This window comes from Osmerus eperlanus, chromosome 10 (assembly GCF_963692335.1).
Source record: "Osmerus eperlanus chromosome 10, fOsmEpe2.1, whole genome shotgun sequence".
In the NCBI taxonomy this organism is placed as follows: domain Eukaryota; kingdom Metazoa; phylum Chordata; class Actinopteri; order Osmeriformes; family Osmeridae; genus Osmerus; species Osmerus eperlanus.
The window spans coordinates 9,287,729-9,312,001 of record NC_085027.1 but is presented as its reverse complement, the minus strand read 5'-3'; the positions used below and the strand labels follow the sequence as shown (position 1 = coordinate 9,312,001).

The following is a 24,273-nucleotide window of genomic DNA, read 5'->3' as shown; positions in this document are numbered from 1 at the left end:
ACACCGTCCCCACCCCCTGCCTCACACACCGTCCCCACCCCCTGCCTCACGCAGACTGTGGTAGATTGATTTCCTTATAGAAGCGTGTTCAGGGGTTCTCTTGCTGTTCTGCTTAGTTGAAAACTGTAAGACTAGGAGTAAACAAATTCCTTATCATTAGGCTACAGAGGCAGAAAGATGGCAGACATTCTTCAGTCCAAGTTATGATAAAATGGTGCAACTGAAAGTATACCATCCACTAGGAGGTGAAAGACTCACAGCGGTGGCAAGTGGCACCAAAATAGATCCGGAAGGCCTTAAGCCCCTTATCATGGTCAAGTGTATTCCTGTCAGTTTTGACTGCTTGGGTGCAGTGTAAGGGTGCAGTGTAAGGGTGCAGTGAGTGTGCATGCTGTAGTGGGAAATGCAATCACTGTGTTACCACTTAGTCATGTACTATTATAATCCTTTCTGTCTCCCTCTTCCCTCCTCATCTCATTCTCTCTTGTCTGTTCTCTGACCTTCACTCCCCATTGTCTCTCACTTTTTCAGACTCAATCACTCACACAAACACACACAGCAGTAAGGGTAGTGTGCGAATAAGCAGGTGGGAGTCAGGTGGCTGAGCGGTTAGGGAATCGGGCTACTAATCAGAAGTTTGCCGGTTCGATTCCCGGCAGTGTCAAATTATGTTGTGTCCTTGGGCAAGGCACTTCACCCTACTTGCCTCGGGACAATGTCCCTGTACTTACTGTAAGTCGCTCTGGATAAGGGCGTCTGCTAAATGTAAGCAGGCTTTTACAGATGTTTTCCAGGTTAATTAAAGCCACACCGTGTCCAACAGCATGTCCTCACACATTGTGGAAGCCATGTAATTGCTCCGGACTAAATTGATGCTGGTGTTTATCAGACTGCCATGGTATAAGCTTGCTTATATAAAGAGGTGTCTCGTTGTGAGGGCAGGAGGAGGACACCAAACACAAGGAGAGACGGGTAGTCAGGATCACAAAAACCTAAATGTATTTATTGTGTCAAAAAAAGGGGAGCAAGCAGGGTATACTCACATGACAAGGACTAACTTAAGAAGGGGCCATATATACACACAAGACCAAACTAGACACAAGTGATACAAATGAGCTCAATTTAAACCTGATGTAGACACTTAACAAGACACAGGAGCAGCTAATGACAGAACACAGGGAAACACTAGGGCAGGGAAAACTTAGGCTAGGGCTTGTATCCAAAGTATTGTGAAGCAGAAGTTTAAATCTGACAGAGGAAGAATCTATGTTCTAGAAGAGACTACAGAGGAATTCAAAGACATTTAAATGGACAAACATGACTGAGTAAATCCCTTTGCTTAATAGATTAAAAACCTCTGTCTGGTAAACTACCACAGAGACCGAATAGTCTCTTTGACTGATTTTGTGTCCAACCCAAATCCAACCATGGTCCTGTGTTGGTTAATTGCACACTTTCAGAAAGTGTGCAATCTTCAGAAGCATCAAGCCTTCACCAGATTCACGTTGGTATTTTTTATTTTTTAGTTTGTATCATTTATTTTTCATGTTTAATCATATATGTTCCACTCATTCTCCCGACTGAGTTCTTAAAGTACTGACATCAATTAGAGCCTACATTCAAGTTCACTGCAAAACTGGGAGCACTTTGGGACACTCATGTCAACATGCCTACATGCTTGAGTGTATACACCCCCCCCCCCTGTCTTGCACACACACACACACACACACACACATATACATGCAGACAAACACAAACACAAGATTAACTAGGGAGTCTGTTGGCTGAGCGGTGAGGGAATCGGGATAGTAATCCGAAGGTTGCCAGTTCGATTCCCGGTCATGCCAACTGACGTTGTGTCCTTGGGCAAGGCAATTCACCCTACTTGCCTCGGGGGAAAGTCCCTGTACTTACTGTAAGTCACTCTGGATAAGAGCGTCTGCTAAATGACTAAATGTAAATGTAACTCGTACACATGGGCGCAAGCATAGCTAAGAATGTACAGTGTGTAAACCATTAAGCGCCAGCCAGTGTTTCAACGGGCATGACACCCAGTTATTTGCCACCTCTCAAAGGAGCTAAGAAATAGGTCAGTGGATTGAAGTTATATCAAACATTTATGACATCATCCCCAACATTGAGAGGTCTCCAACCAGACAAAGACACAGCGCCACACTGTGGACACTCTGCTGTACTCAACTACTGAAATACATTGACCATTTTATTTTTTATGTTTTATTTTGGATCACTAGATTGTATGATTAACAGTGAAAAACTGTTTTTGTTGACAGGTAAATATAAATCTTTGCTCATACACAACATTTTCTTTCAGGCTGGCCGCATTGAACCTCACCATCCCAAAGTTTGTGGACACCAAGGCAACGTGCTGGACATCAAATGGAATCCCTTTTTTGAGAACATCATTGCATCTTGCTCTGAGGATGCCTCTGTAAGTGACAGTTTGAAAACAAAACCTCCAGTTAGGAGTAGTCTTGTTACAAAACGATTAACTATTCTATTAACTATTTTGCATATGTGGGACAGACTTGTGAATGTGTGTGTAGGTACTGACAATGTTCAAATTAATTATAAAAGCAATAACAGCAATAAAACAGCAAGATGTCTGAATGAATTCAATCTTATCAAGAGGGTTGGTTTAAGGAGAGAGTGGCTGTGCATATGTGTGCATGTGCATGACTTTCTGTGTGTATGTGTATTTTTGTGTTGTGTATGTGTGTGGCGGTGGATGTGAACGAACATGCGTGCACGCCAGGTGCGGGTATGGGAGATCCCCGAGGGTGGTCTGCGGAGGAACATGACGGAGGCGGTCCTGGAGCTGTATGGTCACAGCCGTCGCGTGGGCCTCATAGAGTGGCACCCCACCAGCAGCGGCATTCTCTTTAGTGCTGGCTACGACTACAAGGTAACGTCTGCCAAGGCTGTCCCGCAACACACAAAAAAACACACACAGATACAGTAATGCTCAGCATAATGTTAAAGGTTTAGGATTAGGGAGCAAAGCATGTGTTTGTCTTGTGTTACGTAGATTGAGGCATTGTTATAGGTGTTGCTCTTGCCTATTTGCTTGACTTGAACATTCAACTAAGGATAGATTGAAAAGAAAGACTGGCAGTAAAATCAGTTGTTTATCATTAATAGACCTAAATGCATCCCAAATCCGCTTTGTTTTCTGTATTATATCCTTTTAGAAGAACTAAACTTTAGGTACTATTATCAGAGAAATATGTGACCCTTACATTAAAGTATAACATTTCATCTTAGTGCCACCTCACCCTGATCTCTCTCTCTCCTCGTCTGTGTGTCTCAAAACAGATCCTCATCTGGAACCTGGAGATTGGGGAGGCTGTGAAGATGATTGACTGCCACACGGACGTAATCCTCAACATGTCCTTCAACACAGATGGCAGCCTGCTCGCCACCAGCTGCAAGGACAAGAAGCTGCGCGTCATTGAACCTCGCTCGGGGAGGGTCCTGCAGGTGAGAGGGGACAATGGGGTCTACTAGTCATGAGGAGGGCCTACGTCAGTTTACATACAAGGCTGTTTGGACTCAAATGCTTCCAAACATGCCATTTGACCACATAAAAACTAAAACCACAAATGCAAACTAGGACACATGTTGGATACATATATGCACAATTTCAGGTACACCTAATGCATGCATAAAAGCATGCATACATACATCTGAGCAAACACTATAGCACTGAGTCTTAAACAAATCGATAGATAGATTGACAGATAGATAGATCTCTTCAACTCTTCAAATAATTTAACTGCTTCTGTAGTTAGTCTTTCTAAGCTATCCTTTTAAGTAGAACTAAAAGTAGTGTGCTCCCTATGCTCTCTGTACCAGCATGCCCAGTGTAAGAACCACCGGGTGAACAGAGTGGTGTTTCTGGGCAACATGAAGCGCTTGCTAACGACAGGTGTGTCCCGCTGGAACACGAGACAGATTGCACTCTGGGATCAGGTGAGCCCCAGGGTCTGCACAGATGGGCCATATCTATCTTTGTTTATAAGGATCGTGTGTGTGTGTGGGGGGGGGAGGGTAGAGAAGGTGTATATAAGAAGAGGGTGAGCATCTGTGGAGAGGTGTGGTGATCTGCAGATGATATGGTGAGTGTGTAAGAGGATGGTATGTGTGTTGGGAGTGTGGGGAAGCTTCGAAGAAGTGTGTGTGTGTGTGTGTTTTCTTGTTGTCCTTAACCCGTGTGTTCTCCTCGGGTCGTTCTGACCCATCAGTCATTGTGACCCACCGTCGTATTGCGACAACTTTACCGCATACAAAAACAAAGTGAAGCATTTTCTTTTAACCGTCGGGCTGTCTCAGACCCCCCACATTGCGAAGGTTAAAAGAAAAGTATTTTTATTTGGTTTTGTATTGGGTAAAATTGGGTAAACACAATGATGGTTCGTTATGAACCTTTGGGTCATGTGACCCGAAGGCAGCACGAGGGTTAAGCAGTGTGTTTGTGTTTTTGTGTTTTCTCAGGAGGATCTGTCCATGCCCATGGTGGAGGAAGAGATTGACGGTCTCTCAGGACTGCTGTTCCCTTTTTATGACTCAGACACACATATGTTGTACCTGGCGGGGAAGGTTAGTGCAGCCCTGAAGTCACCAATCATTATCTATTTGGGACTCTTTGGGCTGTTCTCTCTGTCATCTCTCCTATTAAGTAGATACTGAATCACACGTTACAATTTGTGCTATTAATCACATTATCGATACAGTTTCACCAAAACATTTGCCAACTGTAATACCAAGATTCTAACATCAGAAACAAAACTTTACTAAACCGATATCTGACAATTTCTAGTTTATACAGATTACCTGTGTTATTTGACCCTATCAGGTTGAAAACTAACAGCAATTTGACTTGTTAACGCACTCTTGTCTATCCGCAGGGGGACGGCAACATCCGCTACTATGAGATCACCTCAGAGAAGCCCTTCTTGCAATATCTGATGGAGTTTCGCTCCCCCGCCCCACAGAAAGGCCTTGGTGAAAATACTTATTTGACACATAGAAGATATATAAGATAACACTTATCAAAATGCTAATTCAAATTATATTGGCCCTGGTCTGATGTTAGTGTACTTTAAGTAAAGCAGACTATAAGTGTCGGACAATAAATATCTGAAGTATGTCTATAAAGATATGTTGAGAATATGGGACACAGAGATGAATGTAATGATAATAATCCAACTAATTAGTAAGGTGGGACAATGTTGTATATTTGTGAAGAATAAATTGGTTGTTTACCAAAACAACCTGAATCTAACAACTTAAAACGTCTTCCCAGACCCTATGTGTCCCATGTTCACATATGAATCCTTTATTTGACACATATGGTATTGTGACCCTCTTCTTCCTGCTACAGGAGTGATGCCCAAACATGGGCTGGACGTGGCAGCCTGCGAGGTCTTCCGCTTCTACAAGCTGGTGACCCTCAAGGGTCTGATTGAGCCAATATCCATGATCGTGCCAAGAAGGGTCAGTGAGTACAGCCATGGCCAAGTATTGCAAGTATTGGCGGTAACATTAATTTGTGTTTTGCAATGTTTTTGCAGTCTGGTTTAATAATCCAATCAGAATCATAGTGATATCACCTGACTAGTACTCGTTCACACTTTCCTATGTGTCCAAAACTCTGACATTTAGTTTTTTTGTGCTAACGTTACATTGGCCATTTCTTTGGCTTTTATAAAAAATGAATATGATTTCACTGCACAATAATTTAGAAACAATGTGAATCAACACCACAACAACTGAAGCAGCAAACTTTGTGAAACACAAAAATTGTCACTGCCAACACTTTTGGCCATGTGTGTGTTTCTGCCTGTTGCGCGAAACAATGGAGTCAGTCCTTTTGAGCATAGCATCTTCTGATTGCTCAAATTGTTTTTTTGACATTAAATGATTATGGTCTCCAGATTTCCAACTCAAAACCTTCATTAATAAAACGTATTGGTCTCATTGTGACTTTGTTCCGGTGCTGCAGTCCGAGACCTACCAGGAGGACATCTATCCAATGACAGCAGGGACACAACCGGCCCTGACTGCCAGCGAATGGCTAAGTGGCATTGACAAAGGTGAAGATCTAATGACACACCTCCTGTACCACCATATCTGTGTCTCCTTTCCCTACATCAGTCAATAATGGAATACACAGCACATTCTTATATTGTGATAGTTGAGTTTGATAAGGGATTTGTTTGAATGCACTCAAAATGATTGCTGGAGTACATGGTTTGGGTTTTAATTTCTCATGAAGACTCTTGCACTGTATTGTGTGTGTGTTTGCAGACCCAGTGCTGATGTCTTTGAAGGAGGGTTACAGTAGACCCAACCAGCTTGTGTTTAAAGCCCCGGTGAAGGACAAGAAAAGCGTAGTGGTCAACGGCATCGACCTTCTGGAGAACGTGCCACCGAGAACAGAGAATGAGGTGGGTGGATTAGTTCACACACACACACACACACACACACACACACACACACACACACACACACACACACACACACACACACACACACACACACACACACACACACTGTAGATCTGAAAGACTCTGAAAGATAGAACTACGCCCATCAATTTGCCTATCAGAGAGGATGGTGGAAATACTAACATTTGCCTAAACCTCTATTGTTCTGTCTAGATCCTAATAAAGTGTCTTTAGAGGATGGAGTAAGCCCCCCCCCCCCCCCAACCACTCAATTATGAATGTCATAATCCAAAATCACTACCCCTTTAAACATAAAGTAGATACTGTATCATATTCACTGCACACCTTTAAAATAAATGTACAAATATCAAATAATGAAGAAAAAAAAACATTTAACCCTTGTGCTGTCTTCGGGTCACATGTGGTTCATAACGAACCATCGTTGTGTTTACCCAATTTCACCCAATACAAAAACAAATAAAAATAATTTTCTTTTAACCTTTGCAATGTGGGGGGTCTGAGACAGCCCACGGTTAAAAGAAAATGCTTCACTTTGTTTTTGTATGCGGTAAAGTTGTCGCAATACGACGGTGGGTCACAATGACTTATGGGTCAGAATGACCCGAAGATAACACAAGGGTTAAAACATACAATTTGAACAAATGTATTTTCTTTCCGTGACACTAAACCCCCCGTCTCTGCTTCCTCTTGTCTGACCAGCTCCTGCGCGTGTTCTTCCGGCAGCAGGAGGAGCTCCGGCGGCTGAAAGAAGAGCTCACACAGAAGGACGTTAAAATACGCCAGCTGGAGCTGGAGCTCAACAACCTGAGAAATGTCATGTGACCTGTCTGTCCTAACAACATGTGACCTCCAACATCCAACCCCCCTCTGCCCTGAACTGGCCCATTGGTGCCCACGCAACAATCACCATGTTGAGCCCCTCCACACACACATTCTCATGATGCATCATGCCACCATTGTTGTGACAGAAGATGCGCTATAATAATTGTCACATAATGTTGTAATTCATAAAATGTAAAGATGTAATGATGATGGTTCTTTATTGGTCAGGATAATGATACAATGATGCTCAAATTCGTGGATTATTTGACTGGAGAATTGTGAAAATTGGATCAGTAATGTGAGGATTGATTGCTGATAATGCCATTGTCTGTTCACGTTCTTTCATTATGATTAATTGCTACCAGATTTTGTGGTGGTTACTGTAGTTTCACTCTTTCACTGTTGAGCCCCTTCATTGCACCGTCCAGGGGGATACTCCCCCCTCACCCTATCAATGTGGCAAAGCCTTGGTCATCATCATCATGAAAAATGCCACCTACCCCTCACAAAGATAAGACAACTCTGGGGAACATGACTGACGCTTTCCCTTCCCCCTTCTTTCCCCTAAAGCCTTAGAGACTGCACACCACCTCAAAGCAAACTACAACATCTCAAGTCACCGAAATGGTAGACTAAACAAATAGTTTGCACCCAATGGATGAGCCAAACTCCATGGGTTTTACAGGGACTTTAATGAGATGCATAGCAGGACTGTTTCTTTTTGCTCTCTGAATGTGTTCGCTGTGCAAAGCTGAATTTCCGTCAGACTGGTTTACAGCAACCCAAATGTAGTCTTACTGGCAGTTTGCCAATTTCATCATTTTAAGTAGACATTTAAAAAATGCTATAAGTATTTATTTGCCTGATATATTTTACATTTTTAGCTAACCATGTAGATTTGGTTATTTCATTGTGAATTTGTTGATAATGACTGAGGTCCTGGATAGCTGGATAGTGATTTCTTGATCTAAAAAGTAGCACAGAAGTGTAACAATCAATGGCTTTGTTTCTTGGGGGAAAAAAAGATTGCTTAGAATGTGATTTGAGTCTGTGCCTAACAAAAGAAGAAACTGAATAATTAATTCAACTATCATTTACCGTAATGTTACAAGTTATCAACAATGTTAAACTATGTTTTAAATATCAGTCTGTAAGTTACATTACAGTATCGTTGTCATAACCATTTTCATATTTTGAAAGTTGTTGCCTGTGTATGAAAAAGAAATGCATATATGACTATGGAGATCATTCCCTGAACCCTCCATGTGAGGTAAATAACCCAAAATATGAATGATAGCAAGGATGACTTAAATAATTTCAAAGGGGAATGAATGCAGTGAGAAGAGAAAATAATGTTGGGTGTGTTTAATTACTGAGAAGGGATATGGTTTCTTACAGCCATATACAGTTAGGTCCATAAATATTTGGACATTGACACAATTTTCATCATTTTGGCTCTGTATACCACCACAATGGATTTGAAATGAAACAATCAAGATGTGCTTTAAGTGCAGACTTTCAGCTTTAATTTCAGGGTATTTACATCCAAATCAGGTGAACGGTGTAGGAATTACAATACATTTTATATGTGGCCCCCCCCTTTTTAAGGGACCAAAAGTAATTGGACAATTGGCTGCTCAGCTGTTCCATGGCCAGGTGTATGTTATTCCCTCATGGGAGTTCGTTATTTCATTGACAAGGAGCAGATAAAAGGTCTAGAGTTCATTTCAAGTATGGTATTTGTGTTTGGAATCTGTTGCTGTCAACTCTCAATATGAAGTCCAAAGAGCTGTCACCATCAGTGAAGCAAGCCATCGTTAGGCTGAAAAATCAAAACAAACCTATCAGAGAGATAGCAAAAACATTAGGTGTGGCTCAATCAACTGTTTGGTACATTCTTAAAAAGAAAGAACGCACTGGTGAGCTCAGCAACACCAAAAGACCCGGAAGACCACGGAAAACAACTGTGGTGGATGACAGAAGAATTCTTTCCCTGGTGAAGAAAAACCCCTTCACAACAGTTGGCCAGATCAAGAACACTCTCCAGGAGGTAGGCGTATCTGTGTCAAAGTCAAAAATTAAGAGAAGACTTCACCAGAGTAAATACAGAGGGTTCACCACAAGATGTAAACCATTGGTGAGTCTCAAAAACAGGAAGACCAGATTAGAGTTTGCCAAAAAACATCTAAAAGAGCCTGTACAGTTCTGGAACAACATCCTATGGACAGATGAGACCAAGATCAACTTGTACCAGAATGATGGGAAGAGAAGAGTATGGAGAAGGGAAGGAACTGCTCATGATCCAAAGCATACCACCTCATCAGTGAAGCATGGTGGAGGTAGTGTTATGGCGTGGGCATGTATGGCTGCCAATGGAACTGGTTCCCTTGTATTTATCGATGATGTGACTGCTGACAAAAGCAGTAGGATGAATTCTGAAGTATTTCCGGCAATATTATCTGCTCAGATTCAGCCAAATGCTTCAGAACTCACAGGACGGCGCTTCACAGTGCAGATGGACAATGACCCGAAGCATACTGCGAAAGCAACCAAAGAGTTTTTTAAGGCAAAGAAGTGGAATGTTCTGCAATGGCCAAGTCAATCACCTGACCTAAATCCAATTGAGCATGCATTTCACTTGCTAAAGACAAAACTGAAGGGAAAATGCCCCAAGAACAAGCAGGAACTGAAGACAGTTGCAGTAGAGGCCTGGCAGAGCATCACCAGGGACGAAACCCAGCGTCTGGTGATGTCTATGGGTTCCAGACTTCAGGCTGTCATTGACTGCAAAGGATTTGCAACCAAGTATTAAAAGTGACAATTAGATTTATGATTATGTTAGTTTGTCCAATTATTTTTGGTCCCTTAAAAAGGGAGGGGGGGGGGGCACATATAAAATGTGTTGTAATTCCTACACCGTTCACCTGATTTGGATGTAAATACCCTGAAATTAAAGCTGAAAGTCTGCACTTAAAGCAAATCTTGATTGTTTCATTTCAAATCCATTGTGGTGGTATACAGAGCCAAAATGATGAAAATTGTGTCAATGTCCAAATATTTATGGACCTAACTGTAGTTTGCTAAAATTAAGGTGAAGGTCAAATTTGATGTTGGACTATACACAAGTGACTGGTTTGGAAAGGTGAGGCAGTAAATTGGAAGATGGTTAGAAGGGTGAATAAAACATCCCAACCTCAGCTCTGTTCAATGTAACATATTTAAGTGCCAGCCTTAGCATTCCCTTGAGTTTCTTGTTTGGCATGTCTTGGACTGACTGAAAGGGACTAATCTGCTAATAACTCAGCTGTGTGCTATTTCTCAGCTGTGTGCAAGTTCAGTGTTTCCTTTTCTGTTTTCCTTCCATGTCTTTTGGATCAAGCAGGGAGTATTGATCAGTGGAATTCGTCTGGAAAGGTTTGGCACTACATTGTTATAATCTTTCTCCATGATGTTAAGAAATGTATAGACTAGATGGGACAATATTTTAGTTTACTTAGCATCATATTAATATACCTACAGTATAGATGGTGTAATGTGAGTGTGGTTGTTGCCAACTAATGGTCAATCAATGCACTTTCACAGGGTGTTAGAAGTGTCACAGACACAGGCTACAAGAAAATTACATTTTGGGATCGAGCAAGTGTTAAATAAATTCAACTTCTATTAATTATATACCATTACAGAAAAGCCAGTAGTTTGATTGGGAAGAATTGACATCTAGCATGTCAGCTACACTACAAGCTTGCTATAATGTAGCTGGGTAAAAATGATTGCATACAATCACAAACTGTGGTCAATTAATCAAATGCAAATTCAGCAAACTGTTTGATATAAATGTAATTGACCATCTGACAATTCTGAGAAAAGATTTATCAGACCAAAGCACATAATTACGATTTATAGTTGAGATTGGAAGAAAAACTATGGTTTAAATCATAGGCTTAGTGAGGTAGGCTCATTTTACCATTAACTGTTGTTATCTGAAAATATACAATTTATTAATTGTGTACCAAACAAAGTTACTTCAAATAATTTGTCAATAGTAGTTGTATTTTACTAATTCTTTCAAGTGTGTACCAGCCAGATCTGCAAAAAAACTAGGATGCTTGTCAATTATCTATACAAGAATCATGTTTTTAATGGAGTTAGGCCTACAGCAGGTCAAAACATTGATACAGTCTAAAAGTGTAAATGTCTATCAAAGAGAATAGAAAACAATAGATTTGGTCATTATTTACAAAAAACACAATTCCCGAGGAAGATTATTTCCACAAGGGCAGACATTATTTGCTATGCTTTAAAAGGACCTGTTGCAGTCATGCTGTTAGCTTGAAGCAGACATGATAATAGCCCTACAAATCACACAAACACATGTAAAAACCAGTAATAATGAAATCCAGTAGGCAACTTTCAAACATATTTAGACATGCAATATAGAACGTTTTAGGTAATTTGTCTGAATATGCAAGTTGTATTTAAATTGTTAAATACCTTTTTAAGGATTTGTTAAAAGTGAGAACACAATTGGATACATATAGGCCTGATATTTGACGTTACGAAATGTCCTCCACTGTCCAGCTAGTAGCATGTAAATGACAGTAGACTGTGGAACAAAGGGGACTCAAAGGTAAAAAACAAACCCCAATAATAATTTTAAAAGTACAGTACTAAACAAACACAAATCAAGTAGTTCAAGGGGATTTAAAATACAAGGTTAAAACAGTCGGGTCACAATGGATCCTCTTGATTTATTTAGTCATCTTCATCCCCCTCTCCTTCCTCGTCAAATTCCCTTTTTCTCTTTAGACCTTGTTGCTCTTCTAGAAAAGAGAAAGTGAGCAATGTTCAGAACAAGGACATGCAATTGTTTCTGTTGTTTACTTGCCACCTACCCTAGTCTTCATTCCATACCAAGTCTCTGCCCCTTTAACCTGGAACTAATTATATCTTACTCACCTACATCATCCTCATCATCATTTAACTCTTCCTCCTGAAAAAAATTGTATGATTAACTTGGCTCGAGTGGCACACAACATACCGTTGCATTCAATCCTATTAAGTAACAAGTGAGCGTCATTTAGTAATCCTTGCACATGTGTTATATAAACTGTCATTGAACTACATGCTGCAAACAAGTCCTACTGAAACAAGCACTCTCTAAGTCAAAAAGAAAGGTCAAGCAATTGAACCATCATCAATCATTAAGACTCCCCCTTTCTGATTTCTAACCTCTCCACTAACGTCGTCTTCCTCCTCTTCCCCTTCCTCGTCTTCATCCTCCTCTCCTTCCTCCTCGTCCTCATCCCCTGGTACAGTCTCTTCATCATGCTCCTCTACCTCTGAAGGTGAAATAAAAGTTGTTTCAGTGCTGCTGTTTCAAGTAAAGCAAACAATGAGAATCATAGGATAAAAGGCAACACTGTTGTGCAAAAATAGACAACAGTAATATTTGTCATGACTTTGTCTAAACATACCATCCTCGTCCTCATCATCATCCAGACCCTTTTCGTATGCCTCTGCGTCAGAGTCTGGTGCTTCCTTGTCATTCTTGTCATAGCCATCTAGATATGTCAACTGCGGTAGTAACTTGAAGACGTTGTCTCTGTAGTCATTGAGGTTTGTCACCTCACAGTTGAACAAGTCTAAGCTTTTGAGTGTCTCAAGTTTTTTCTGTGAAAGGAAAGAAACAGGGTGACCAGCTGTTTAACTCTTCAATTGTGAGTCTACCATTTATTTATATAGCATCAGCTTACCAAGGGTTCTATTGTGCTGAGGTCTTTGATTTTGTTGCCACTGAGGTTGAGGTGTGTAAGATTTGGGCATTTTTCTGCAAATGCTTCAAGGCCACCTGAGATCCTATTATCACTGAGTTCAAGCTGTAACCAAAAATGCCAACCAACCAATGAGAACAGATGGAGATATGCATCAACATAATATCCATAAAGCTTGCATAATATACAACCAACCTTTTTCAGTTTACTTAGTTTCGGCAAATTTACCACAGATGTCAGCCCAACATTAATTGTACTTAGAAATTCCAAATCTTTAAATTCTTCCGTGAGGCCCTCTAGTTTGCCTTCATTTGAACGGCAGTTGTCCAGGACTAACTCTTTTACCTAAAAAGAAAGAAACACACAATTGCTCACTTCTGTAGTCTTCAAGCTATAATTAAATACTGTGTTAAGGTTTTAAAGCAGTCCATAAAGAAAATGTAGGCATATCCTTTATTCCTGGTTGAGTTTCTGTAATGTATCTGTAGTTTTCTGCCTGGTTTCTTTAAGGACTAATAAAACATGCATATGACACTGTAGGAGCCATAGCTATCTCCACGATAAGATTTATTTTGAGCAGTGCAGAAGGCATATGCCCCCAAGGAATGGGGATGGCTATCAAACCATTCTAGTATCTGCTAATGACTTCATGAAGCTAGTGCATTTAACTTTAAACCCCCCTGACATATCCGTGTCATTCTCTACAGTAGCATAACTACAAAAATAATAAGCTCAAACCGTGTTTCATTGGCAAAGTCAAAGAATCACAGTAAGTCAAATCCTGTGACTTTGATCTTAAAACAGTGAAACCGTTTTTGCATGCTAATACAACCTATCGTGTACTGTACTGGGGTCATTCACCGAGTAGGAGGGGCAGAAAAGCCGATACAAACTGAGCTAGTAGGCAATTGTTCATGGTTGCTTCAGCTATTCTTGATGTGGATTGGATTCATATCAACTGTTTGTTAAACGGAAACCATTGTTCGTCTGTTTTCCAAAGTAAACTATAATTCTTGGGTGAAGTATCGTCTTTGTTTCTCAGTAAGATGGCGGCTTGCCCTAGATCACGAAAACTAGAACACGACTCGGAATTGGCTGTGATGAGCGTAGCTGTACAATGGAGATCTATAATTTGTTATACTTTGATTAACAAAGGCACAGAAAGTCGTTAATTGACGAAATAAAGGCACGAGGCAGACTGATGCAGTACGTACAAAAATGCAGAATATTTAGACTGGCAAATAAAAATCAGATACTGTAGCCTATATATATATGACATATCGACATACCATCATTACTAAACATTTTGAAACCTACTCTAAATCACTTATTTATGCACGACATTCTTATTCTTTTAAATTTCGGTTAAAATGGGCTGTGTAAGGATTTAGCATGTATCTACCTTGCAAGATGACAGTGTAATTTTCCAAGAATGCTGAGAACCACACAACTCATAAGACACTGAACAATTACAGTATTGCACTACAGTAGACAACTGCGTACAGACAGCATTACATAGGTGCAAAAAATCAAGGAATAATAATTGTTCCGAATAAAAATGATCCCATGCCAGATGAGAGCGTGACAAATATGGCTTTTTGTTTAAACACTGCTACAGGCATCTGGTGCATTCTCACAAACTTCACAAACAAGCATGATGTAAACCATTTAAAGTTGTCTTGCAACTCCATGACGACAGTGAAGCTTACGTCTCTTACTATAGAGAGATTTAACACAGCTGCAGTAATTTTTCTAGCATTAGGCTATTATAGGCTCAACTTTGTGATACCGTGCAACATCACAGGGAAGATAACAAATATGAAGAACATATCAAAACAATTTTGACATCGATGTTATAGCTTACATCAGATGGCGTACGATTCCGCAGTTCAAGATAAATTCTTTTCTTCATGTCCATTTTGGCCAACTATATTCCACTGATTGACAATCCCCGTAAAATACTTTTGTATTTTAGTGCAAATGCAACCACTTGAACAGAATACTGTTGTTCATTCAAACATGATCTTCTCTGTAGGCGGGAATATGTTTTAGGATTGTCGTCACTACCGACCAATTACAGCCGCCAAGTAAAGAGGCTGAGGATTTCACAGGTTCACCTACCAATAAAATGCGATTATAAAATTGGGTGGGGTTTCCTGGATAAAGTATATTTGTTTGTTATATGAAAGAGGTTGTTTAGATTATTATTCACAACGTTAACTAACCAGATGTAATCAAAGCCTACGAGTAGGCCATACATTATCTATAAGCAACCACAAGCCTATCAGAACAGGATGAAACAGAATTTTGCTAAATAAAATGTAGGCTATGTAAGAAAGTAAGCTAATAGTTTCTCTAAACCATCAATGTAGCAACACTAACGTAACTGGCCAATCGGCTGCTTCAGCAACTCCTGGGATAATTTAAAACATAAGCAAAAAACTATTTGGCCACGAAAATACATTCGTACAACTTTCTTCCGACCGGTTCATATGTATTACGGAGAGGTAGGCTACACAGGAGCGACATGCATCATAACCCAGTATGTGCAAACAGCAATGTCAGGTCACATCTTGTGTATAAACCTGTATGTCATGACGGGGGAGGGGGAGGAAGGATGGTCACCTGACTACAATTCTTCGGCGCCATCTTGCACCTAAAACAATGATATGAAATGCATTTTATTGATGAACAAAACAAACAAAAAATCATGATTATCCTACCTATAATTGATGCCAATCTGTAAGGACTCCGGCACTGCTTTAACTGCATGGAAAGCGTAGACCGATTGCATGTTGCTTTGAGCACCAACTTGTTTGTTTTCTTGATTTCATAGAAATCTGTCGCATTTTATGGCAAATGCATTTCAGGTAATTTCGTGAGCCTCTCATATGATAAAATTCTTCATTCTTTCCCCAGGATATACTTTCCGTAACGTGCCTGCGAGATAATGTGAAACCATTTTGAACATTGCTTGTCGCATAAGCGAGAGCCATATTTCCGTTGGGTGTGTCTCACTCACTCCTGCCCTCGTTCTTCCTTCTTGTTGCTACTGCATAGTGCGTGCTTCGGGTGCGTAGATTTCGTTTTTCACGTTGCTTGATTTGACGCCCGCTACCAACCATCGTGCCGAACTAAACGAAACCCACTTTCAAAACGTTTGCGATTAAGATCTCTACCTGTTATTAGTCATACAAATGTAGCTTCATTCAGTATTTTGAATGAGTTGTTTTATTAAATTTACACGACACACTAATTATAATGGGGAATGATTATCTCCTTTTACAGTTTTAACTGTTCAAAATTGTAGTTTTCATTCTGGAGGCTCACCGGAACAGATGTGATCCTGTTGTAGGGTCAGTGTGTTTTATAGTCCCTTTAAATCCCTGACAGTGTAATTCACGTTTACAATCTTGTAGTCACAGGAATTGCCAAATGTACTATACCAGTGCCATCTAGTGTTGAATAGTCTGTATTTGCTCGTCTTTTTTTGTACTGTAGTCAAAACCATGTGAATTGTCAGTAGCCTAGTTCATTGGAGGCAGGTAACATGAAAAGGAAATGTGGTAGTATGGCCTAAATTAGAAAACAGCACAATTATTACAGCATGGACAAAGATCTAGGACACTGGGAATGACTGCAAATTGCCACCTTGATGATATCTAAATAAATTATGAGGCAATTGCTCCATTGCTTGGCCTCCACTTTAACAGATATTGTGACCTACCAGTGAGTGAATTTAGGATATTAATGTTAATTGTGTTGAATATGAAAAGGGATTGTCTTTTTCATCCACTAGATGGAACCCTGGTGATGGTATAAATCATGTAAGCTAGAAAACAATATCATAATATTGTAAAATAAATAGATAGCAGTAAAAATTGACAACCACAAGGGGGTTGTATTTATTTAGAAAAGGAAAATGGTAAACATCTCCCTCACTTTGTAGAGCATATCCTCTTATCAATAGATTTTACTTTCAGGGCATGTGTATGTTCACTATGTATTTTTTCTTCTTTCAGAAGTATTATTTGAATTGTGCAATATTTTAAGGTTAAGATGTTGCTTAAATGAAGCGAGGGCTTTTATTCACAATAATGGATTAAATTGCTAATCCTATGCAAATCTTACCTGATGCCTCATGTCGCTTCTGTGTTAAAAAAAAAAAAACCTACACTAAACAAAGCTCCTGAGGTAGCAACAATAGACATGCTTAATGCAGACTGGATTCAGACGATCTGAATCTTATGTAACCTACCAATTGTTCTATTGGATAAAAGCCTGTCTTCTGCCTTACCTGTCTTCATGCTGACTTAATAAGTTACTGTTTGAGCCCTAATTTGGAAATTTGGTGATTTCAGCCAAGGTCTCGTCAAATTCATCTCTGGATATAGCTCTTCGACTTGTGCCACATCATGGTGTGTTTCTTTTCCTGTGATTACATTACATAGATGATGAGAATTGTGAAATCCATTTGACCATGGTTTGGATTTAATTACCCAGCCAAGACAAACTATTAGTTGCTTTCAAATGTTGTTTAGGTTTGATTAGGCTCAGTTAATTACAGTAAAAAAACAAAACAAATATACAATTTATATTGTAAATTGATTATTTAGGCCTAGGAGTAGGCTCAATTACTGTCTGGAAAACTAGCCCTAAACCACAAAGTAACCTTGCAAAATTCAACTTGTTTGCATGTCTGACAAATATGGGAGCCTTAGTGGAAGTATGCACTGCTCACGGGTAACTGAGTAGCTTTCCATTCATTATTCATGTTGATTGATTCTGTCAGTTTTGAGGACAGCGCCTTGTAATTCAACACCCGTGGAGGAGAGAGCATAGTAAATGCAGACTATTCTTCTCAAATTTTGCATTGAAGAGCCTATTTATTCATCTCATACAACTAAAGTGCAATGAACACAAGACTATTCAAGGAACCACACAGGAGAGACAAATCAGTTTTGTTCCATGAATAGTGCATGAAGTGCAGCAGATAAATAAGATGCACAGTTCTAACCAGTATTTCTATGGTTAGTGCCAAGGAATGGTCTGAATTTGACCAGATTAAGCTACTTCTAGAATAAACCAAACAGCAACATACTTTTGAATGGTTATGTTTAGACCTTTCCCAAGACATTTTTGCGTTGTCATACTTTTAATCGCCATGTCCACACTGACAATAGACAATATTGATGGATACTGTCTTTGATGTTGTCACTATATTGAAGGGAAGCACATTTAGTTTCACATTCTGGATCACATCTTGAGCCAGCATCAAAGTTATCCACTACAATTCACTGTAAGGTGTCCTGAAACATCAGTCATGTGCCAGAGACATGACAGAATCCCCCCAATTTATCTAGTTGCCTGAAACTCTGCATCATCATGCTACAAATCTAACCACAGCTCCAGAGACCTGAATCAGAAATGTATTGAGTTACTGGCCTCTAACATCTTTGCTGTATCACAAAATTAAACGGTTGTGGGAAAGGATGTGTTTTCCTGTTCAATTACTACTTATACCTTTCAGTCACTTAAAACTGCTATAGCAAGAAGTTGAAGGAAGTTATGGGATAATCTTTTGAAATCCAGCATGATGTATATGTAGATGCAGGCATCTCCATTCTGTTCAAGTAGGGCAGTCAGACGTTGTCTTCTTACTTCTCTCCTCTTCTGCCTTTTTAACTAGTTGTGCTTGTTTTTCTCCATTGCAGTCTCTTTCCGAACCTTTACTTGTGTGTGGTCTCCTGATGATTCCATGAATGGTATATATCAGTATTCTGAATGTGAGTGATTATGTGACTGTGAGTGATTATGTTACTGTGATACTTTGCTCTTATGGTCTTTAACGCAATGTCATGTACTGAATCTAATGTTCACATCGTATATTTCCAGATCTGATAGTTTAAATGTTAGTATTCATCTATAGCATACAAACTGTGCTGAAATGCACCTGTGGTATTACAATGTTAACATAGATTACATTATGCCTGAGTTCTAGATGAAAAGTGGAGGAAGCATAATTACATATTTACTGGTCGATAATCTGCAGTGGGCACAGTCATAAAGTGGGTTATCTTCTTGTTAATCCCAGGGCAGTGTGACACACTGCATGCGGATGACATCTGCACACTGTTGCCAAGGCCCCAACAACAAGCAATCTTTGTCCTTATGGTATTGAAAAATTGAAAGGAAGTACATCAACTGTAATGTGGAGACTACAGTACAAAATTGGTTGCATTTTGCATACTTGAAACTATTCCAAATCTTTCACATTGTAAAGTTTTATGATTTGGTTCAAAGCTTTACTGTTGGCACGTTTACTCCTTTAGATTTTACTCTATATTCACTTCACTCCCTTTATACTTTCATTTATATGAAATATGAATGAAAGAAGGTCGTTGGGTTAACCAGCATTACAATTATAGGGTTTTAAAGCGAATTTCTTGATTTACATGGCTTCCCCCTGTGTAATATTTCCATGGACCTTCCTAATTTGCATAATTTTCATTATCCTGTGAAACAGGTCTACTTCTCAAAAGGACATTTCTTTTTTTTACTCCTCATCAATCCTGGGTATACACACAAAAATATTTTTTCAGATTTTGAAGCATCTAAACTTGGGCTAAGATGATAGTAGCGTGGCATTGTACAAAGATAATTATCTCGACTCAGAGAAGCTAATTCTACCCGAGGCCATGTCAGTTTTTTAATAGATGTGGCCTCACATTCGTTTTTTACTGCACCTTGTTTAGTCGCAGAGAAAATCTCATGCAGAAGCATAGGCCCCAAATTACACAGCAGTGACAACACAGTAAAGCACTTTCTCATCTGCCAGAATCCTCTTTGACACACAAACTTCACCTCATCACCTCCTGTTTGCCTGTCAGACAAAGAAGGTGCATTTGTATGGGAGAGACAAAGGTGTTTTTTTCCTTCAAATTTTCCTTCTCTGCGGTATGAAAATCGAAAAGGAGAAAAGACACCCCTAGCAGTCCTCTGAGAGTACCTACCCCTCTTGGCAGGCACTCAGGCAGGCAGGGAGGGACTCCAGACCAAGGGAGAGCAAAGGATGACTGATCTGAAATGGAGGACTGATGTTTTGATGAGCCGTGTGCGGAGCAAAAACCCTAGCCCCTGGTATCTAGATCATTTGTAGACTAATGGTGAGGGCGCGTTCTGTGTTAGGATGCAGCGAATGTGAACACCCACTCACTTCCCTGCTTCTCAAATGGATATTCTGGCATAGCATCATCCAGGAGCAGGGCCGTAGAATGTTCAATCCACAGAGCAGCACACTGAGTTTCCAGATGTCAATGCAAGATTAGTGATGGATTGTGGCTTCAAAGAAACTGTGCTCAGTCCACTCAAATGACTGCTTAAGCAGTTCTGAAAGCACAGGAGCTCAAGATAGAGATGAGTTTGCTCATAAGAAAAATAGGAGAGGTGTAGCCACTGCTTAAGAAATATAAATGAATTCTCCCCGCTCATCTACAGAACTGTGCGATCAACTGAACCTTCTTTAGTCCCGACCCCAAAATAAGCACTAAAAAAACCCTAACCTCTCTGGAATGTATGTCATGAAATATTTAGTCGTGAAAGAAACAACACTGCACTGTGTTCAAGACCAAAACAACTTAGCCTGTGTTCCAACCTCTTGCTTGTTTTGCATATATTGAAAGTGAGAGCACACAATCAACTCTAAGTCAGTTTCAGAAATGACATAAAACTAAAATGAGTCTGTAGTTGAGCATCTTCATGACTAGTTTTTGCTTCACAAGGCTACCATCTTAGCTCTCCGAGTCATGTTAATGAGGACCTCCATGGTAAACACAACCTGTCTGAGAGAAGTGGGTGGTGCTGTAAATATTTATAAAGGCTATGCACCGTTGCACTTGCTACTACAATGCTCAGCTTCAACTACATTAACAAACCCTGTGAGCGTAGCTCATTAATCTTTTATGACCTTGGAGAGTGAGATAAAAAACAACAGAGGGTAACAATACAAGCATACTGCAACTCTAGAATCAATCAGCTGTCAAGCCCTACCATGCCCAATACCAACAGCCAATCTGCATCTTCCAGCGGCTTCCGGGGAAATGGGAAGACTTGAAATAGCAGAGATTGCAAAGATGCAATATAGTGAAAGTAAATGAATGAAAATGTTGTATCTAGGCAGGCAGAAATAAGAGATTATTGGTGGAAAAGATGATCCAGATACACTTGTATGCATTTGTCCGCTTTGTTTGCATTTGTCCGCTTTGTTATGTTATGGTCAGATGCATGAGATAGTTTTGGTCATCTAAAAAGTAATGTAGAGATTTGCTTAGACTGGACATAAGATGTTTGTCTGGAACACATCTAGCTTGGGGGATGAATGAGAAGGATGGGTGAGGGAGTGGCCTTCCCTGAATGCAGTATGGTCAAAGTCTGTTTCTCAACTGTAATGTCTGATGGAGGCCATTTGAGGATTACAATTCAATGTCAAGTTGAAGGACAAGGCATCAGTCATATTAAGGCATATTCAGGAGCACTTACGGTTGTTATAGAACTATTTTGCAATCATACAGAGTGATTGCAAATCAGAGTAAGATGCAAGGTCACCTTGATGAGCTTGTGGGCACACTGAATGAGATAGAATAATGAACACATATTTGTATGTAATCCTAGGACAAATAAAGCCCTTTTTGAAAGATGCATTCTTGAACACAGGTCAGATTTTAATATAATATACTGTACAATAAAGTATTTCTAATAGAAATATACAGTATACTGTATTTGTCTACAATGGCCAAGAGGCCAAGAGTTATATTTCATACATCATCTATAAAGCCCTTTACGAAATGAAAGTACAGGGTTGGGCAACTAGTTACATCCCAAAGCACAGGTAGTTTGTTCATGAAATTAGCATTAATTAATTTCTTCACTTCACCCTCTTATCTTATAAGAACACAAGATACCAGGAAGTTCATTTATTCAAGCACTTTTACCCTTGGAATCCACATTTATTTTGACTAGATTGAGCCACATTAATCTTCTTTAAGTGACATATTCTGCTTTTTACTTTTATATTATTGCTTTTTACAGAAAAATAAGAATAAGATTAGAACATCAAAAAGAAGCTAATCCTCACTGAAGGGAGAAAGATAAAAAGATCTTTTTAAAACAGATGTTTTCAGATTGATTTAGAGACCCTTGAGTTTGTACTGAATGTCTTCATCCAAACTGATCTCTTTCTTCTATCTATCTCTCCCTTTTTCCATTCATTGAGGGTTTTTATAATTAGAGGTTAATATAAGATGGCTCCAGTGCATTAAAGTGATGCGACTCTCCCTCTCTCTCCAAAGTGAAAATGAGAAACCATCACAGAATACAAATAGCCTGAGATCAAATGAACTTTGGGGGTTTGAGCGGGTTATCTCTCCCAGTCAGTCAGCATCAGGCCTTCAAGCCTTGCAATAGAAACCCACAGAGTATAATGTACCCTCCCAGTCACTCATATGGCACACAAGTAAACATGCACACACCATGATGACATCACAGCATCAATCTAAATGACCAGATCCAAAGCTTTGGATCTGGTCATTTTCTCCAACTTGTACTTTCAATGCAGTTGACAGCACCAAAAGATGTATTGTACAGCCCAGGATGACTAAATGACTACAAAGATTAGTTTATGTGTTTTATGTATCCCTCTGTATGAAAGGCTACATTATAGTTAGTAGAATGACCTGACTGGCCATTTGTGTTAACAAGAGGATCAAGTCCAGTTTGTTTTTGCAAAGGACATATAACCTTGTTTTGATAACAAACCAAGAATCCCTGCATCTGGACATTGCCATTGCATCCTACTGCACATGACTGTAGTTCATTCTTAATATGCTACTGGCAATGTAGTTTATAGAATGCCAGATAAGTACTAAAACTCTGACTGGTATTTGAAGCTCGTATCACACTGCTCTTCCAAGCCACTACTATCTGCCATGATTTTGAGCGTAGCATGGGTAGGAGACGGGAGCGTCGAGCTGCTCCTCAGGTGTGGGAGTGTTTCATCAGCCTCTGAACACAAGAGACAGAACGAGAAAACACTAAGCTTATTAATTTTCATAAGATGCTCCATGTTCCTGGAAGAGGGGAGCGAGGCCGAGGACGCCGTCTGCCAGGAAATGTGATTAGTTGCTGAAATGCCCTCTGCAGTTTTAACAACCTTTCCCCTGTGTCTTTTCCAAAAACCCAAAGAGCCTGCTTGATTCTCTTCCTGTATTCCCTTTCCCATGCTCAAACAGTGTGAATAATGTACAGGGTACATAATAATTTGTACCTGTTGTCTTTGTTTTTACCTGTTCCCATTCCTCTCACAATAAGCTGCCAGTGAGCATTTCCAATTTCTTGCCTCAATCAAAGTGAAAATAACATTCATCAATACATGTAGACATTTGTCATCAACAAACAAAACTGTATAAAATGTCACAAACACAGTACCACGTCACAAACTCTTGTTGATTTGATCCTTTGGAAAACAATCAGGTTGCATCGTTATCTGCACAGTTTTCACAGAACACTGATATACTCATCCACCTGTATCCTCTCCACAATCAGAGAAAAGTACTGTACACTATGTGGCCAAAATTATGTGGACACCTAACCATCACGCCTATATAAGTTTGTTAGACACCAATTCCAACCATGGGCATTAATGTGGAGTTGCTCCCTTTAATGTGGCTGAAACACCCAATAAACACCCAACTCAATAATTATTGGAGATGTCCATATGCCTCTGGCCAAATAGTTTAGATAAAGGAAATTACATTGATGCCAACTATAAGTCATGCCATACACTGGGGTTGAGGTCAGCAATCTGCAAGCAAGTATGGGTACTGAGTAAAGATTTTCATTGCAGGTCAAGAATCTTTTCAACAGGAGGGATGAAAAGATGGATGCTTAATGCTCACGAACCAAGTGAATAATGCATGGAGGTGAGTGAAGAAGCAGGACCAAAAGCCTAGCATGACATGGAGGGCAACACGGTGTATTGTGATCTGAGAGACATTAGAAAAAGTCAAAACCTCCACCACATCTAAGACACATTGTATAGAACACACACATAAGATAAGCGTAACATAAAGTGGCTGCTATCAGAAAATTAGAGGCACACATGCTTGTTTAGTTTGCTAGTGACAGTATCTGCCATC

At 39.8% G+C, this 24,273-nt stretch overlaps 2 protein-coding genes across 4 annotated transcripts in view; one reads left to right on the top strand and one right to left on the bottom strand.

Annotated features, from left to right (window-relative positions):
* The window catches only part of coro2ba (coronin, actin binding protein, 2Ba), a 32,077-nt gene extending 24,403 nt beyond the window's left edge, over window positions 1-7,674 (top strand). For both annotated transcript variants that reach the window (XM_062471628.1, XM_062471629.1), the window contains exons 3-12: window positions 2,333-2,449; window positions 2,774-2,923; window positions 3,334-3,498; window positions 3,874-3,990; window positions 4,513-4,617; window positions 4,926-5,022; window positions 5,402-5,514; window positions 6,023-6,113; window positions 6,328-6,467; window positions 7,188-7,674. In XM_062471628.1, coding sequence (XP_062327612.1) covers window positions 2,333-2,449; window positions 2,774-2,923; window positions 3,334-3,498; window positions 3,874-3,990; window positions 4,513-4,617; window positions 4,926-5,022; window positions 5,402-5,514; window positions 6,023-6,113; window positions 6,328-6,467; window positions 7,188-7,310 — 1,218 coding nt within the window. In that variant the 3' untranslated portion in view covers window positions 7,311-7,674. The remainder of the gene's footprint in view (window positions 1-2,332; window positions 2,450-2,773; window positions 2,924-3,333; window positions 3,499-3,873; window positions 3,991-4,512; window positions 4,618-4,925; window positions 5,023-5,401; window positions 5,515-6,022; window positions 6,114-6,327; window positions 6,468-7,187) is intronic.
* Window positions 7,675-11,423: 3,749 nt separating this feature from the next.
* LOC134028208 (acidic leucine-rich nuclear phosphoprotein 32 family member A-like) lies at window positions 11,424-15,737 on the bottom strand. 2 transcript variants are annotated; one of them, XM_062471634.1, is made up of 7 exons: window positions 15,707-15,737; window positions 13,277-13,426; window positions 13,064-13,186; window positions 12,785-12,980; window positions 12,540-12,649; window positions 12,267-12,300; window positions 11,424-12,130 (listed from the first exon to the last, which is right to left on the bottom strand). In XM_062471634.1, exons 1-7 carry the CDS (start codon window positions 15,728-15,730, stop codon window positions 12,063-12,065), a joined length of 705 nt encoding a protein of 234 aa, XP_062327618.1. In that variant the 5' UTR covers window positions 15,731-15,737; the 3' UTR covers window positions 11,424-12,062. The 2 variants fall into 2 exon arrangements, with proteins under 2 accessions (XP_062327618.1, XP_062327617.1); XM_062471633.1 differs by lacking the exon at window positions 15,707-15,737 and adding an exon at window positions 14,946-15,169.
* Window positions 15,738-24,273: the final 8,536 nt, after the last annotated feature.